The following is a 17175-nucleotide window of genomic DNA, read 5'->3' as shown; positions in this document are numbered from 1 at the left end:
TCCAAACTTCTTAAGTTTTGATCCAATGGCTTGTACAAGAGACAGATTAAACAGATGGTCAGGCATAATAAGAAACTAAAACCGTAACTAGATTAGTAAATAAGTTAGAAATTCTAGAGTACTAGGAGATGAGGTGTTTTTGGCTACCAAAGAAGCCAATTTCGGCTGTCGAACATGGAGAAAAAAATATAAAGGGGAAAGAACCTTAGATATTTTATAGAACCCATTTTCTTACACCCTTTAGAACCTTATTTTTCTCTCTTTCCCTAACTCTTCTTCCCCATCCTCCATATTCTATTCTTCTTCCTCTCCAATGCCTTGTAGATGAGAGAAACCCAAATGCACCCTAGTCCTAAGAATGCTAAAGAACACCCCAAAGAGGAAATCATAAAAAAGGGGATAGAATTCAGAAATAGGAAGCCCTAAGAAGTATAACAAGTAAGTACCTTCATATCTACACTTCTTCTTTCAATGAAAACATTTAGATAGTAATATGAGTAGATAGGATTTATTCTTAGGAAGTATTTACCATTAGGGCTTAGATGGATTAACTATGTTAAGAAGTGATAAAATAATCTATTAAGGGAAAATGAATGACATTAACATAAAAGCTTGCTAAGAAGAATAAAAGATAATGATAACCTTCGAGAATGAGTAATGATGGTTATTGGGTGAGTTGAATAAAAGAATAAACCTAAAATGGGTAATCTAGGAATGCAGGTTCGATGGCCAAAACATTAAGGTTTAATAGCCGAACTGTGTAACAGTAACGTAAATAGTAGGCAACTTGTACATGCAATTTTGAAAGCGGAAGATGAACATGATCGGCTATTGAAGGTTGCCTACATCTCAAGTAGAAAGTATAATTTAAATTCTAATAAAATTTTAACTAAATATCTTTTATATACTTATGTTAAAAGACTTAGGGAATGGAGGTTTAAGCAGTAGAGTTGAAAAAGGAGATACCCAAATAGAAGTAAGCGTGAAGGTTAAAGGAACTACTGTTCAGATGAGTAGAAATTACAAAATGTTTTCTTAAATTTCTTGTTTTACTTTACATGTGTGTTCATGCATCATTTGATTATTTTACAATTAGATATCTTACATATAGGATTGCACTATATAATTATATGTATTTGACTCACGAACGTGTTGCATTATAATACTTATGCTATGCTGGTATCTGTGGATGAATCAATGGTATCCTAATGGGAAAGATGATGGAAAGTAAAGGAAAAAGCATGCCTGCATTATGAGCTTACATGTGGAAGAAAAGAAAGGGATATTCAAGTAAGGCAATTATATGTTTTTGACATCCAAGGTAATTGGGTAAGGCAATTCTAAGACTCTAGGCCCAATGTTTGATATAATATGTTAAGAGAAAGTCCTAAGGAGCTCATATAATGGGCCGAAAATATTGGACATTGTGATAGGATATGAAAGTAAAGAGATGGGGAAGTCTTTGGTGACATGGCTATCTTGTTGTAACCTGTTTGTGCCGTGTAAAGCATATATGTGAATAATGCATTCATATGCTTGAAATATATTTTATTATTGTATTTTACTTTCCCTACGTAATTCTCTACTTATTGGGTTTATATACTCTCTATTTCTATCTATCGTTTTCAAGGACATAAGTAAAGTAGCAGCGAATATATTTTACATAATTATACTTAAGGTTTGATGGAAATCAAGTCTATACATTTTGTAGAGCTATTGTGAGACATCTATTATTTTAATTATTTTGGCACTGTGCTTGCTACAATACACTTTTTGAAATAAAAAGTATATTAAAGAGATAATATATATTTTTTTATATAAAGTATATGTTATCCAAATTACACAGTATACACTTGATTACATCCTTTCCTTTCATTTACATTCTTTCCATATAAAGTTGGAACCTGTGTAAATGGGTTCATATAAAAAATCATATACTTTACATATATCAACACTCTAGATTTTCTATCTTATCTCAATCCATTTAAGTCTTTCGAATCACATAAAACACAAAGAAACAAGTTATTATCACATTAAAAAAAAACAAAAGAATTTGACTCACACTTAAACACTAAATTTATCGAAATTGATGGAATTGCAATTTAGTAGAATAATAAATTAGTTCAGACAGAAAATTAACTCTAAAATTCATACCAATATTTCTGCAGATTTCTAAGGCATCAAACTAAAATAAAGAAAAAAGAAACACTAAAATCGTACGTTAAATTAGCATGCCAAAAATGACAAAAATTGACATACTATAAAAAACGCTAATCTAGGCAGTAGATTTGCAAAATTCATGAAAAATACCAAACTTCAATGGAAAATTATTAAAATTTACCATATGATAGCTTGCATGTTGAACTAAAACATAGAAAAAGAAACTCATTATTTCATGCATGATTGATCACATGAAATCAAGAGAAATAGCAAGTATCGAAAACTAAACAAATTTGAGCAACAATTTTGTAAAACTTATTCCTATTAATCCATATAAGATATTGCAAATATAAAAAGATAGATTAAACTAGACATCTTAAACATCCATCATAAAAAGAATGACTCAGAAAAACAAGTTATGACATAGAAATTAATTTTACAAATTTAGGTTATGCAAATAAACACTAAGATATTTATTCAAACTTCAGAATGTCATAAAAAATTGTAGAAAATAACTTTTGAGGTGATTCAAATGCTATTCCATATGAAAACAACCAATGAATCTATTGGAAGCATCAAATCAAGCAAACAATGTTATCTACCATTGAAAATGGCAAAAAAAGAAAACACGCATAAAGAACATACTTAGAGTGGTTAGGCCCATTCAAAACATACCTTTTAGAAGATCAAACTCTTGGGATTGGAAGGCTCCTTGGCACCTTGGGAGGCTGTGGAATGATCAATACTTAATAATCTAAAATAATTAGATAATTATATAGATTAATTAAGCCTAAAACTAATGGGACGTTTGGTACAAGGTTAATAAGGGGTAATTATCACGCTTGCAAATTTTAACTTCTCATTAATGATGTTTGGATGCTACAAGAGAATACGTTAACTTTTAACCTCCTCAATATTTGACCATTATTTAGGGTTTAAATGTTAACATTGGGGGATTAGGTTAACAAAGCTTAATAAATGGAGTAACACTATACTCCATTTAAAGCTTTTTTATTAACCTTTACTAAACACTGTTAATTGTTACACCATTTATGATGTTTAGATTCTATAAGAGGATATGTTAGCTTTTAAACTCCTCAACATTTAGCTCCTATTTAGGGTTAAATGTTAACCTTGGGTGGATTAGGTTAACAAAGCTTAATAAATGGAGTAACAACATGCTTCATTCAACTTTTTTTTTTCTTTTATTAACCTCTAACCAAACACCATTAATTGTTACACCATTAATTATTATTTTACCACTCTAATAATTATTCCTTTAAAATTTATAAGAATAGTATTTAACTCTCAATTTATAAGCAAACAATTCTTTAATATATATACTATCTGCTCAAAATCTAAGTCAAATAGTCAAATTTATGTTCAGCGTGACAGTCGAAAAGTTGGACAATATTTAAATGGTCGAGAGGTCAAACGAGCCAAACAAAAACAAGACCAAACAAAATATTCGTTCTCCCAACAAGGCAAACGAAAATTTTACTGGCAACCATGTCAATAATTAAGCAGATCTCGGATCTCACGAACCAAGCGATAATCACGCTAGCAAGTAAAGGGCGGATTTCATGGAGATAATCTCGGAAATTTAGCGCAGATTACCTACATAAATGAAGTAACGGCCATTTTTTAAAAAGGTTTATAAATACTAACCAAGTAACCAGAAATAGGTACACATATTATAATTCTCCAAATCCTATCACAGGCTCTCTAAACATTCTAAAAAATAATCCTTTTGATTTGAGTGTCAGAGTTGTTTGCTAGAAGGCTATCTACCTCATTTTTCTTCTGTATTGCAGGTTGACATGGCCCCAGAACCAGATCCAAGAACTTTCGATAGCATAAAAAAAAAAAAAATATATATATATATATATATATTAATAAAAAATTCTATTAATAATAAAATGTATAATATTTTTTAACCTCTATAATACCTTGTAAACGTGAATGTTGTAATTAATTCTAAAAGATAAGAGCCTCTGCGTTGAGATTGGATGGCATATTTAAAATAGGAGTTGTTTTAATAATAAAATTTATATAAAAAAGCATTTATTCTATATAAAGTTAGCACTTGAAATTATCATAGAATTTCGTTTTAAAGCACTATTGTTATTAATTAATTTTTATATATCAGATTATCTATTTTAAAAAAAAAAAAAAAATTTTACACGTAAAAAAAAATTTATTATATAATTATAATTTTATTTTATATTACAATTCAAACTTATAGTTAAGTCCAAGTAGGAGTTGTAATTTTTGATTTGTAAAAACTCTAAAATTAATTAATTTAATAATATAAATTAACATAGCTATAAATAATATAAAATTAAGAATATTATTGTCCATTCAAAAATTCACCTCCTCATTTGTACTCCTGATAAATTTATTTAAACTATAAAAAGTTTAAAAGAATTTAAATAATGAAAATTATAAATTGTAAATAATATAAAGGGTTAAGGGCATTTTTGACAAACAAATACCTCCCCTTTCAAACCTCTCTGTATATATATATTTCAGCTTTAATTTATTTATTTTTTTTACTTATTTTATGTATAAATTAATTGTAATTTAAAACTAAATATATGTCTAATATATTTATTTAGCAAAAATTAGGTAAAAATAAATTAAACATTAATAAGTTAATAATAAATCACATTCCTAATTTTTAACAATTTTAATAATATAATAATAATTCATGTAAAAATTGGAGTTCATTAAAAACAATAGAAATGAGATATTTTTATTGTCTGTGTTTGCTGAGGTTTGGGGAGCTTTCAATTAAATACGTTTAATATTTTTTATTAATTTAATTAGTGATGTAATTTCGAATTTTGACAATGAAAATTTAATTTAATTAACTATTAAAAATAGTGAAAAGGAAGCGGATTATTGGGATTTCTAAAAATATCTTTTCGTTATTTATATTATTTATAATTTTTTTATAATTTAAATTAATTTTAGAATTTATATAAATTTAAAATTTTTTGTTTAAAATTTAAATTATTTTTTATTATAAATCTTAAGAGTCCAAATAAAAAAAAATTTCAATGTTAATATACATTTTAAATTTTTTATTTTATAATTTCCATTGTGCATCTCTGTAATTATCATCGTTACTCTAAAAAAAAAAGGTCAACTTCAAAAATTATTGTTCTATTTTCCAAGGCTCATTTTAATTTGAATTTTTGTGTTAAAATATTGGTGGAAAAAGAATCTAAAATCTATATATATACTTTTCTTCAGTGATCGCAACCTGCCAGTTTTTGGAATTTGATTGGTGGGAGCCTTCAGATTTTCAATACCAGGTTTAAGGACTTTTGTTTTCAGGTGTTCAGATTCCATGGATCCTCACGTTATTGTTAAACTTAGTGTTGTTGCTTGAAGCCTTTTGTCATCTCGTAATTTGTTACTATGGCAACATAAATACTTCTCACCTGAAGATGTTAGCATATCGGCAATCAGCTCAAGATTAATGTGAGAGTCATCAAGGCACGAGTAGAAGCTTGGAAAAATCTTGCAAATGGAAGGCTCAAATTAAATGTTATATTGATGCTGCTGCATTTAATGATGATTTGAAAGCAGGGTTTGGTGGTGTCATAAGGAGTAGCAGTGGTCAGTTTATTAGAGCATTCTCTAGTTCTATGAAAGGGAATTTTCATCCAAGACTTGCGGAAGCAATTGCTCTTACCCTTTGTTTGGATGCTTAATTGTGGAGGGAAAATGGAGAGAAATTAAACAAGATAAATGAAGAGAAAAGAAAAGAAGAGAAATCTAATTTCCTCTCTATTGCTTGGATTGTTTATTAGAACATGAGTGAAATATAATTTCTCTCTTAAATTAAAAGATGAAAATATCTTTTATACCCTTGATGAAAGTGAGAGACTTTTTTGGAGCATAAAGTAGCAGAAATGATTTTTCTATTAAAGTGATTGAAGGACATTGAAGTCATTTCCATGTTAATAGGAATAATTTCCCTCCATTCCCCCTCAATTTAGAGAGAAATCGTTTGGAGCAATGTAGTCATTGACACTCTTGCTTGACTCCCAGGAGGAGTTTTATGGTATGCGGTCTGAGGATGGAGGCCTTTCAGATTTTGTGGCTACAATTATTGATTGTAGCCATGTTCTGTCAGGGTTTGGGTTGGTCTTTGAGTTGAGCTAGCAGGATAGCTAACAATGTGGCTCATGTGTTAGCTAGATTGATGTGGGACGAGCCTCTGGCTTTGTTCTTGATAAAAGTAGCTAGATTGCTTATATATAGAGGATAAAAACTCAATGTATCAAAGCATGAGCGTTGGGGGAAAAAAATCTAAAATTGAGCAAACCAAATAAATGAAACTGATTTAATCTAAATCTATAGGTTAATTTAAATAATAATTTAATTAGTTATAGGTGCAAAAAATTACCTTGAATATTTTGTATTATAATAAGACTATATTTATTTAAAGATAAATTCTATTTAAAATATAAATTCTTAATTATTTTGTATTAATAATGGGATTAAATTTAATTAAAGATAAATATAAAAAATTGTATTTAAGATAAATTTTTTATTATTATTTTACGTTTATATATATATATATATTTTTTTTTTCTTTTAATCTCCATTTTTAATTTTTTTTCTTCATATTTTATCTTTTTTTAACTATTAAAGAATTAAATTAATATAATTAACTATACTAAGCAGTTTAACTTAATTAATTTACTATTTATTAAGAAAAAAATACTGTAAATTAAATGCATAAATCGAAAGTTAAAATTACCTAAAATAATTTTTACTTTAATTAGAAGTAATCATATTTTACTCAAAGTATTAAATTGATTTGAATTTTTTGTCAAATTTAAAGTGATTTGTAAGCTTATTTAATTCACATTTAACTTGAATATGAACTACTCAATTTATTTTTCACTTGTTATTTTTAATTGATCCTTCATTAATTACTCATTTAAATTTTATTTTTCAGTTAAACTTTTAAATTACTATTATTTCATAATAGTAAAATTTTAAAAATACAAACTTGCACTTTTATTTAAAAAAAAAAGTGTAAGTTATGTAACAATAGCTGATGGTGGTAATTCAAATAAAAAGGTATAATTTTTCTGGAGATTTATTAATTTATATATGGAAATAGGTAATTATATTTGGAAACCAATCCTTCAAGTAATTTATTATTTTATAAATTAAATTGATAAAACTATATCTATAAAATCATATATTGTCCCTTGTAGCAACCCAAGAGGGGGGCAGGGGGGGTGAATTGGGTGTTAATAAAAAAAATTTAAATAGTAGGTGGAGATTTTTAAGTGAAATGGACAAGAAAAAGGAAGGAAAGAAAAAGAAAGAGGCTCAGCTATCTCAAGCCTACATCCTCTCCTCAAGGCCCTCCTTGAAAGTTAACTCTATTAAAATTCTTCTTTGGGTGAAGAATAAACTCCTTACAATCACTACAAGAGCAAATTCTTGCTCTTTTACCAATCCCTTTACACTCAAGAGCAATTTAAAGCTCATCACACTTAAGTAATAATAAATGCTCACAATAATCTTGAACAAACTCTCAGAATAAAAAAATTACAGCTCAAACTATCAAGCTCTCAACAATCAATTATACTAGCTCAAATTCTAGAGAGAGAGATGAAGAAAATCTTTTAAATACAATAAATTCTCAAAGAAATAGTTGTTGTCACTTTCCTCCAGTCATAAATGGTCTCTATTTATAGTTTTAGTAAGAAAATGAACGTTGAGGTGGATTAAATGTAAAAATAGTCATTCAACCATCCAAAACCCCATTTTATCAAGTTGTAGAAACCTAGGTTCGGCTGCTGAAGTCTCTTACTTCGGTTGCCAATGGTTGGGACATCAAAAAATATTATTTAAAAAGTAAACTTTGGTTGTCGAAGTTCCCAACTTTGGCTGTCAAAGTGCTCATTAGACAAAAAAGGCACTTAAGTTTTAAAAACTAAAAAACCATTATTTAAAGAGTGGACTTTGACTACTGGAGTTTTCAACTTCGGCTGCCGAAGTGCTCTCTGTATAAAAAGGCACAAAAGGGCACTTTGACTTTAAAAACTCATAACTTTTTGATCAGAACTCGGATTTTTGATTTGTTTAAATCATTGGAAAGCTAATTTGATAAACTTTTCAATAAAAACACTTTCAAATACAAATTTGCATTTCTCATAAGTGAAAATTTTATTTTACTCCCCTTGGTCAAGAAAAAGTTAAAAATAAAAATATTAAAAAATTTAGAGAAACCTAGACTTGAGTCATCAAAACTAACTAATTGAAATTCACAAGATAAAAAAAAAATTTACATTGTAGTGTCCTCTTGAACTTTACTTCATTTCTTGCTCTCTCTCAATCTTGATTTGAAGCAATTTTTCAATTTCAAACTTGGGACCTACAATCTTAATACAAACACTTTCAAGGTAGATTAGTAGCACACTAATTATTTATTATCATCAAAACATGGATTAAGACTCCTAGGTCCAATGGCATTTAAATCATTTTAATAACAATACCCAATAAATATAATTGAAATTGATTTTTGTTTTTTTTTTTTTTAACTTTTCCCTTTATTTCTTTACACAGTTACTCAGCCAGCATAAATGGAATTTCAAATAAAAGGGTGTTTACTTGTGACTTAAAATATATTTTTTAATTTATAAGTTAATTTAAAAATAAGTAATTTATTATTTAGTAATACTACTTAAAATTAACTTTTAAATAGCTTAAGTACATAGTTAAAAGACACTTAAAAATAACTTAATTCGTAAAATGATAAAAAGAATATATTATTAAGTGTTGCAGTTATTAAAACGTAAATTATATTGATATTTTAAAAATTAGTTTTTTTAATGTACGTTGCACATTGTACTCGTTGTAAATAATTATAATTTTTTATACAATTTTATAAAAAATTTTATACTAATTAAGAAATAAATGTTAAAATATTTTGTAAATTTATTTTCGTATTTTCTTAAGAACATATTATTACCATTTTCCTATATTCAAAGAATTCATGGTTTTGATTAACTTGATAAAAGTACTATTTAAAATTTTATAATTTTATTATTATTTTAAAATTTAATCACAATTTTATCCAATAATATTTAATTAATTATAATTAAAATATATAAGAGAATTATTTCAATAACCATAAGTTAGTGATAACTCATGAGATAATTTTAGTATTTTCCAATAAAAGTTTAAGACCAATCTATTTTAACAACTTTATCTAACTTTTTCTCAAAAAATCAAGTGTAATATGATGATTGAGTACTTGCATTATAATACAAGAGGTCGAACCCTATTGAAATTGGAAGTGGTTACAAAATATTCATTAAAACCACAAGTTATATCCCCATGCTTATAAATCAATGAAATCAAGCCCTATAACCTATGCAATTTCTTCATTATAAATATTACATTCTTCTAATTAGATCCCAACCAGTGTTTATATGCTTACTTCATGAATAGCTAGGCTAACTTTATATATATTTTTTTGCGGTTGCAATATTTATAATTTACTCAATTTCTTCAACAACTTCTTTCATAGCCTATTTTGTCTCTTTTTCTCCAAACAACCCAAAGCCAAAAGTCCCAATGCCTTCATAGTCTCAAACTCCATAGTAGTCCCTTTCTCTTTTAGCAAGGGGTTAACTACATCCATTAACATCTCCCCCCACTCCACCCTCTATGCATAAACTGCAAGTTTACATTATATTTACTCTATTAAAATCTAATGTTTTCAAAGAAGTCAAAAACTCCAACAACGCAATGCCAAAATTTTAGACATCACTCTTATCAATTAACTAATATTATTGATTTGTCTTCCTGCAGGTTGTTCTTTGGATGAAGTCATTATGTCAAACTTGTATCACGCATAATTTTTACAGTAGCAGGATTGTGAATTTCAAACATCTACATGATACTCTTTTATAGAATTTTCTACTCTTAGTTAGGTTTGGAGCTGCATCAACTCCCTAACTTTGGCATTTCTATTGCATCTTTGCTTGACATTTGTTATGTGTGTAATTGAATATATATATATTACAAATACTTCTTACCTCAATATATAAATAATAATCTCCCTATATGATATAATATTCATCCACTTATCATTCACTACGGTATTAGATAGCCAATAATCTATAATTGAAAGAACCTTGAATTGCCTCTTTATAATAAGCACTCAATTAACAACATTAATCCAATTAAAGTTAAAGTAAATTGTTATTTTCTATTTAAATTAACATATTATAATTATGTTAATATATGTAAAATATAATTAAATTAAAAAATAAAAAATTATATGATAACCAAAAAATAAAAATAAGTCTTTTTCACTATAGTAAAATAATCTTATATTTTTGAATTAATTATGATTGTATTATTCTAATAAACGTTTTTTTTATAAAGTAAGATTGTTATTTTTATTCTTTTATTTTAATTATTTTTTTTATATTATAAATCTTTTAATATTATAAATAGGATAAAAACTTAAAGATAAATTTATTTATATTAAATTGCAATAAAAAGCTTCATTGAGTATAAATTAAATAGAATTTAAGTACAAATAGAATTTTAAATTTATATAAACTTCAAAACTAATTTAAATAATAAAAATTTAAAATAAATTAATTTTAGCCAATTAAATTCTATCTTTTTTATTGTAATATTAATAAATCATCAAGGTATTTTGGGCGATGCTAATGTTCCCTCTCCCCCTTCATATATTTTTATATAATACGGATTATTAGTATAATATAGTCTTTTATTTGATCAAAATATATTTTTAAAATAAACAGATAAGTCATAAGGGATGCTTTTTGACTTATTTATAAGATATTTTTTTAACTTATAAACCAAACTAAACACTAATCTACTTATGATTTTTTACTTATAAGTAGATTTAACCAATTTATAAGTCAAACAATGCATCCTCTAATTATCATCCTTATATTACCATTAATTTTTTAATTTTTTAAAGTTTGAATTCAGATGCGATTTGGACTTACCAAAATTCATTTAAAATGATATATAGTTAAAAAAAATTTATTTATGTTAATCCACTGATTTTTAGATAAGAATACATAACAAACCATATATATCTGTCAAAATAATCGAATTTCATATAGAAAAATCAGCTAATTCGTTGTTATATAGCAGCTAGACCTGTGCTTTATCATTTTCCAGTATATAGCCTCTTTCAACCGTTCAGATTCCTCCATTTCATGCACAGATATAACTAACTACTTATCTAGGCGATTCTGAGTCTAAGCTTTTGATCAGGTAAGTTATGGCTGCTCAGTCAGGATTTTTGCTCTTTTCTTGTTCTTTTTTTTTCTTTTTTCGTTGTATAATTTTACGTTGATCCTTCACCCCCGTTTCAGTGTCAGATATCAAAGTTCCTACAAAATAAAATAAAATAAAAAAAAATGGTAAGAGTTTCAATCCCTTTAGTGGGATTTCTACTGTTATGCTGTTTGGCATCAGTGACACGAGCAGAGACATTGTTAAAATACAAAGATCCAAAGCAGCCGTTGAATGTTCGAATAAGGGACCTTTTGAGCCGAATGACTCTGGCAGAAAAGATTGGTCAAATGGTGCAATTGGATAGGGTTGCTGCAACTCCTGAGATAATGAGAGATTATTCTGTTGGTAGTTTATTGAGTGGCGGAGGGAGTGTGCCTCGGCTTCAGGCCACTCCACAGGATTGGATTCAAATGGTTAATGGTTTTCAAAATGGTTCTTTGTCTAGTCGTCTTGGTATTCCCATGATTTATGGTATTGATGCTGTTCATGGCCACAACAATGTCTATAAAGCCACAGTATTTCCCCATAACGTTGGCCTTGGAGCTACAAGGTACTTTTGACAAAATCTTTAAAAACAAACAATATTAATAAATCCTGATTGGTCTTCTTATGCCCTTTAAAGGGTATCCTTGCATCCAAATATTATTAGTGGTTATTAACTTGAATTCAATATTGCAGGGATCCTCACCTTGTGAAGAGGATTGGTGCTGCAACTGCTCTTGAAGTTAGAGCTACAGGAATTAACTATGTTTTTGCTCCCTGCATTGCGGTATAGTATATCAAATTATTTTTTAAATAATTTCATTTTATTTATGTTAATAAACATGAATTATCAATCCTTGATATGATATATGCAATAGGTATGTAGAGATCCTAGATGGGGTAGATGTTACGAGAGTTACAGTGAGGATCCTACCATTGTTAGGAAAATGACAGAGATTATACCTGGATTACAAGGTGATGCTCCTAAAAAGGGTGTTCCTTATATTGGTGGAAGGTAAGTTTTAGCTATGTTCATAGAAAATTTCACCTTCAACGACTGTTCATAATGTTGTTTTGTGATCCCTTTCTGACAGGGATAAGGTAGCTGCCTGTGCTAAGCATTTTGTTGGTGATGGAGGCACCGTTAAAGGCATCGATGAGAATAACACTGTGATTGATTACCATGGATTGTTGAGCATTCACATGCCTGGTTATTATCACTCCATTATCAAGGGTGTTTCAACAATTATGGTTTCTTACTCAAGCTGGAATGGAAGGAAGATGCATGCTAATCACGATCTTGTCACAAAATTTCTCAAGGACACCCTTAATTTCAGGGTACAAAAGCCCGATACAATTTATGTTTGATGTCAATTCATTGAATCTGAAGTCGAGTAATGCAATGCTAAATTACTGTTTATTGTCAAAATTGCAGGGTTTTGTCATCTCGGATTGGGAAGGGGTTGACAGGATTACTTCACCTGCCCGTTCAAATTATACATATTCAGTTCTGAAAGGAATTTCAGCTGGCATTGACATGGTTTTTGGCCAATTCTTTCATCTTTCTATCTCATTCCATGTTTAATTGCTAGACATTGAATTTTTGACATTGGTGCGTTTCAGCTTATGCTGCCATACAATCATACTGAGTTCATAGATATCGTGACAAGCCTTGTCAAGAGCAAAGCCATTCCCATCAGTCGTATCAATGATGCTGTGAGGAGGATTTTGAAAGTGAAATTCATTCTTGGTCTGTTTGAGAACCCATTGGCTGATCAGACCTTTTTGGACCAGCTTGGAAGCCAGGTCAGTTCTCTTTACTCTTTTCATTTCAGTGGACAATATAGATGATGAATTGATCAAACAATTAATAAACAAAACAGGCTCATAGAGACTTGGCAAGAGAAGCTGTAAGAAAATCACTTGTTCTCTTGAAAAATGGAGAGAATTTAGATTCTCCTGTACTACCTCTTCCGAAAAATACAAGCAGGATCCTGGTTGCAGGAACGCATGCCAACAATCTGGGTTATCAGTGTGGTGGTTGGACTCTGACCTGGCAGGGGCTTAGAGGGAACAACAATTCTGAAGGTACATGCATGCTTGAACTCTTCACTTCAATTTCATCTATAAATTATAATCTTTCAACAATAATAAAACGATTTTAATGTATCAGGAACCACAATTTTAAGTGGAATCTCAACTGCTGTTGACCCCAGCACAGAAATCATCTACAGTGAGAGTCCTAATGCTGATTTTGTCAAGGCAAACAACTTCTCCTACGCCATTGTGGTTGTGGGAGAGCCACCATATGCAGAGATGGCAGGAGACAATTTAAACCTTACAATTCCTGAACCTGGTCTCTCAACAATTACCAATGTCTGTGAGAGTGTTAAATGCGTTGTGGTGATAGTCTCAGGGCGACCTCTGGTGATTGAGCCATACCTTTCACGTATTGATGCACTTGTGGCTGCTTGGTTGCCAGGGACTGAAGGGCAAGGAGTTGCCGATGTGATTTTCGGTGATTATGGATTTACAGGGAAGCTGCCTCGTACTTGGTTCAAGACTGTTGATCAGCTGCCTATGAATGTTGGTGATGATCATTATGATCCTCTCTTCCCCTTCGGATTTGGTCTGACCACTGAGCCTGCAAAATCTAGTTAGAGGAAATATATATATATATATATTTAACTTTCTTTTTCTTTTTTATAATTAGTTGCATGGATTGGAGATAGGTGAGAAAATTTTAGTTTTAGCTTAAGTAATAAGAAAAAGAAAAAGACTTTGTAGAATTTATTTAATTGTTATCCTTTATTTTAAAAAATTTACTATCCTTATTTATTTATTTTGTGATCAATTTACTTGTTATCTTCAATTTGATCTTGTGAGATAAACATATTGTTTGTTTATTTTGTTTGAAAAAAGAACTTAGTGCCATGGAAAATTAAAAGATCAATAATAAAAATAAAAAAAGAATAATTGATTTGTGGTTTGATGAAGAATAATCAATTTTAATCATTAATTTCTTAGGTTATTGAAAATATATAATACATTTTAAGAATATTTAAATTGTATTTCTCTTATTTTTAAGAATATTTAATGGGCTATTGCATTTCTCTTATTTTTAATAATATTTGCATTTATTAATAATATTACAGATTTATATTTGACATGTTTCAAAAGAATAAAAATTATTTTAGAATAACCCAACCAGCTAATTTGATCCAAATCTGACCCAACCTAGATAATCCACAAAATTAGAAGTATAATAAAGGGTTATTATAACCGTTCGTGGTTTAATTTTTATTTATCATCCTTAAACTTTAAGGATTTTATCAGCACCATCCTCAAATTTTAATTTATATTACAAAAGTACTTGAATTTCAATTTAACACTATCTAAAATCCCTCAGATCACTTCCTGATGGAATCTCCAGTCACATGCTAACGTGCACATATCTAAGTGAAATTAAAACTATACAAAAAAAATAATAAATAATTGCTCTCTTCAAGGGAAGAGAACGCGCACTCTGTCTCTCTCTCTCTCATTTCTTTCCTATCTTTGTCTTCTCTCTCTATGATATCTCTCTATCCTCTCTCTCTTCTTTCGTCTATCTGATAAACATCTTTCTCTCTTAAATAATCAATTCTAATCCCATCCACAACTCTCTTTCTCTCTCCCTTGCAATTGTTTCTATGACTACCTGTAACCAAATCTTACAATATCAATACGCTCCTTTTGGTTTCCTCCCATAATTTTTTTTATTATTAATTTTCATATCTTGGTTTCTTGTCCATGATTTTTGGTTTCATTTATTGATCTTGATTTTTGTATCAGGCCTTTGCCTAGGGTCTTTGATTTATTTTTGTATTTATGATTGGTTTTTTCTTTCAATTGATGGATCAGCTTGTCAAAATTCGATATCTATTAATGTTGACTTGGTTGATGGCTCCTGAATTTATTTGAGTTTTTGTATTTTGTTGATCGTGAGGATCAATTTTGTTATTTTAGGGCCAAATTTGGTCTTAAGGTTATATACTGGAATTTTTCAACAATAGTAATAAGGAAGCGATTAATAACCTTCGATTTTGTGATTTTTTTTAGCTTTTCTAGCCTTGTTACCACACCACTCTTCTACATCAGTCTTTGTAAATTCTTTTTTAGTGATACACTCATTTAATATAGACATTTTAGAGTAATTTTACATTCATTTTGCCCTTATAATTTAGTAATTTTATGTTATAATCTTTGTTTTAGTTAAATTGTTAATTTTTGTTATTTTATGTTTGATTTTTGGAATTTTGATTTTTCAATAGGTTTTAAAGTGATTTAAAGATAAAAATGTAACACCCTCCCTGTACCAACTCCGTACATTCTACTGTTCCGGTGACCGGTGTCGGTCCGGACAGCTAGAACGTCCGGAAAAATATTTAAACTAAAGTCAGGAACCATAATTAACTCAAATATTAATAAGAAAAATTTAGAAAAAATTTTAGAAATAAAATACAACCAAGTTAAACGAGCCGGTGCCCTAGCGATGGGTAACCAGAGGGAAGTTGCGGTTCTCGCAACGAGGAGCCCTAGACCCAGGGGAAAAATTATAAAATAATTTTTGGGACTCCAGAGAAAGATTACTGAGATTCCCATGGCATTAGAATGCCAAGAAAATACTTAGAAAAATTTTTCAATCGGTACAGACAATTTTGACCCGTTAAGCCAAACGGAGGGCATTTTGGTCATTTCGCCTTCAGAGGTAATTTTTGGCCGACTTGTCCAGTTGAGTAAATAATTAATATGAAATAAAATATGAATAAACATTACTAGAAATTAAATTGAAATTGAGTAGTGATGAAAAGAAAAGAAAAATCAAAGAAAAGCTCATTTATGACATCTTGATGATGTCATTTATAAATTATGACCAATCACAATTGAGCTATCCTTTGACTAACTATTAAAAGAGATAAAAGAAGACCAAAATAAGAAAAATTCCAGCAGCCCTCTCCCTCCCCAAAAAGCCAGCCGAAACCTAGCTCCATGGCCACCCTCCATTGAAGCTTTTTCAAGCTTTAGATTTCCATCACTTCCACCATATTTCTCTAACCTCTCTTCATTAAAACTTTACCCCACATCTTAAACAAGCTTTTGGCAGCCAACAAGAGGAAAGAAAGTGAAGTTTGGGACTTTGGAAATTCTGCCCATTCAAGGTTAGTGCTACACTTTCATTTTCACTCTTTTAATCTTAGTTGGAACATCATTTTGAGCTAAGAGATTTTAAGAAATTGAAGTAAATTACATGTGTTAAGGGTACCTTCAATTTTCGGCAGCCCTATGGAAGGATGAGTTTGATTGTTTAATAAACTTAGAGTGGCTAGAAATGATGGTTAAGGTATTAATATGCATGGATATTGAACTAAGTATGTTAATTAAAGTTTATGAGCAAATTGATTTGGACATTAGGGTTTGGAAAGGTGAAAATGTGACTTGGCTTAGGAAATTGTTAGAGAACTTTTTAATGGTCAATTAGTGACTATTTTAGGTAAGTTGACCATAAAATGGACTGAAAAATAGGATTGCAAAGTGAAGTTGCAGGCTGCCCTAGGACAGCAGCAGAGGGACTGAAAATTCAGTCCACTTGCACTGCCATAACTTGGGCTGTGTTGGTCCAATTGGTGTTTGGCCAATTGGACATGAAACTAGGCTTACAAT

General features: G+C 29.3%; 1 protein-coding gene across 1 annotated transcript; it reads left to right on the top strand.

Annotated features, from left to right (window-relative positions):
- The first annotated feature begins 11612 nt into the window (after window positions 1–11612).
- LOC110664064 (uncharacterized) lies at window positions 11613–14133 on the top strand. The gene is made up of 8 exons (XM_021823593.2): window positions 11613–12040; window positions 12169–12259; window positions 12351–12487; window positions 12567–12810; window positions 12908–13012; window positions 13096–13278; window positions 13356–13560; window positions 13646–14133. The coding sequence occupies exons 1-8, from the start codon at window positions 11613–11615 to the stop codon at window positions 14131–14133; spliced, it is 1881 nt and encodes a 626-aa protein (XP_021679285.2).
- Window positions 14134–17175: the final 3042 nt, after the last annotated feature.

Source organism: Hevea brasiliensis, chromosome 1 (genome assembly GCF_030052815.1).
Source record: "Hevea brasiliensis isolate MT/VB/25A 57/8 chromosome 1, ASM3005281v1, whole genome shotgun sequence".
In the NCBI taxonomy this organism is placed as follows: domain Eukaryota; kingdom Viridiplantae; phylum Streptophyta; class Magnoliopsida; order Malpighiales; family Euphorbiaceae; genus Hevea; species Hevea brasiliensis.
Note: the sequence above shows the minus strand (reverse complement) of the source record. Positions and strands in the feature narration are given on the sequence as shown.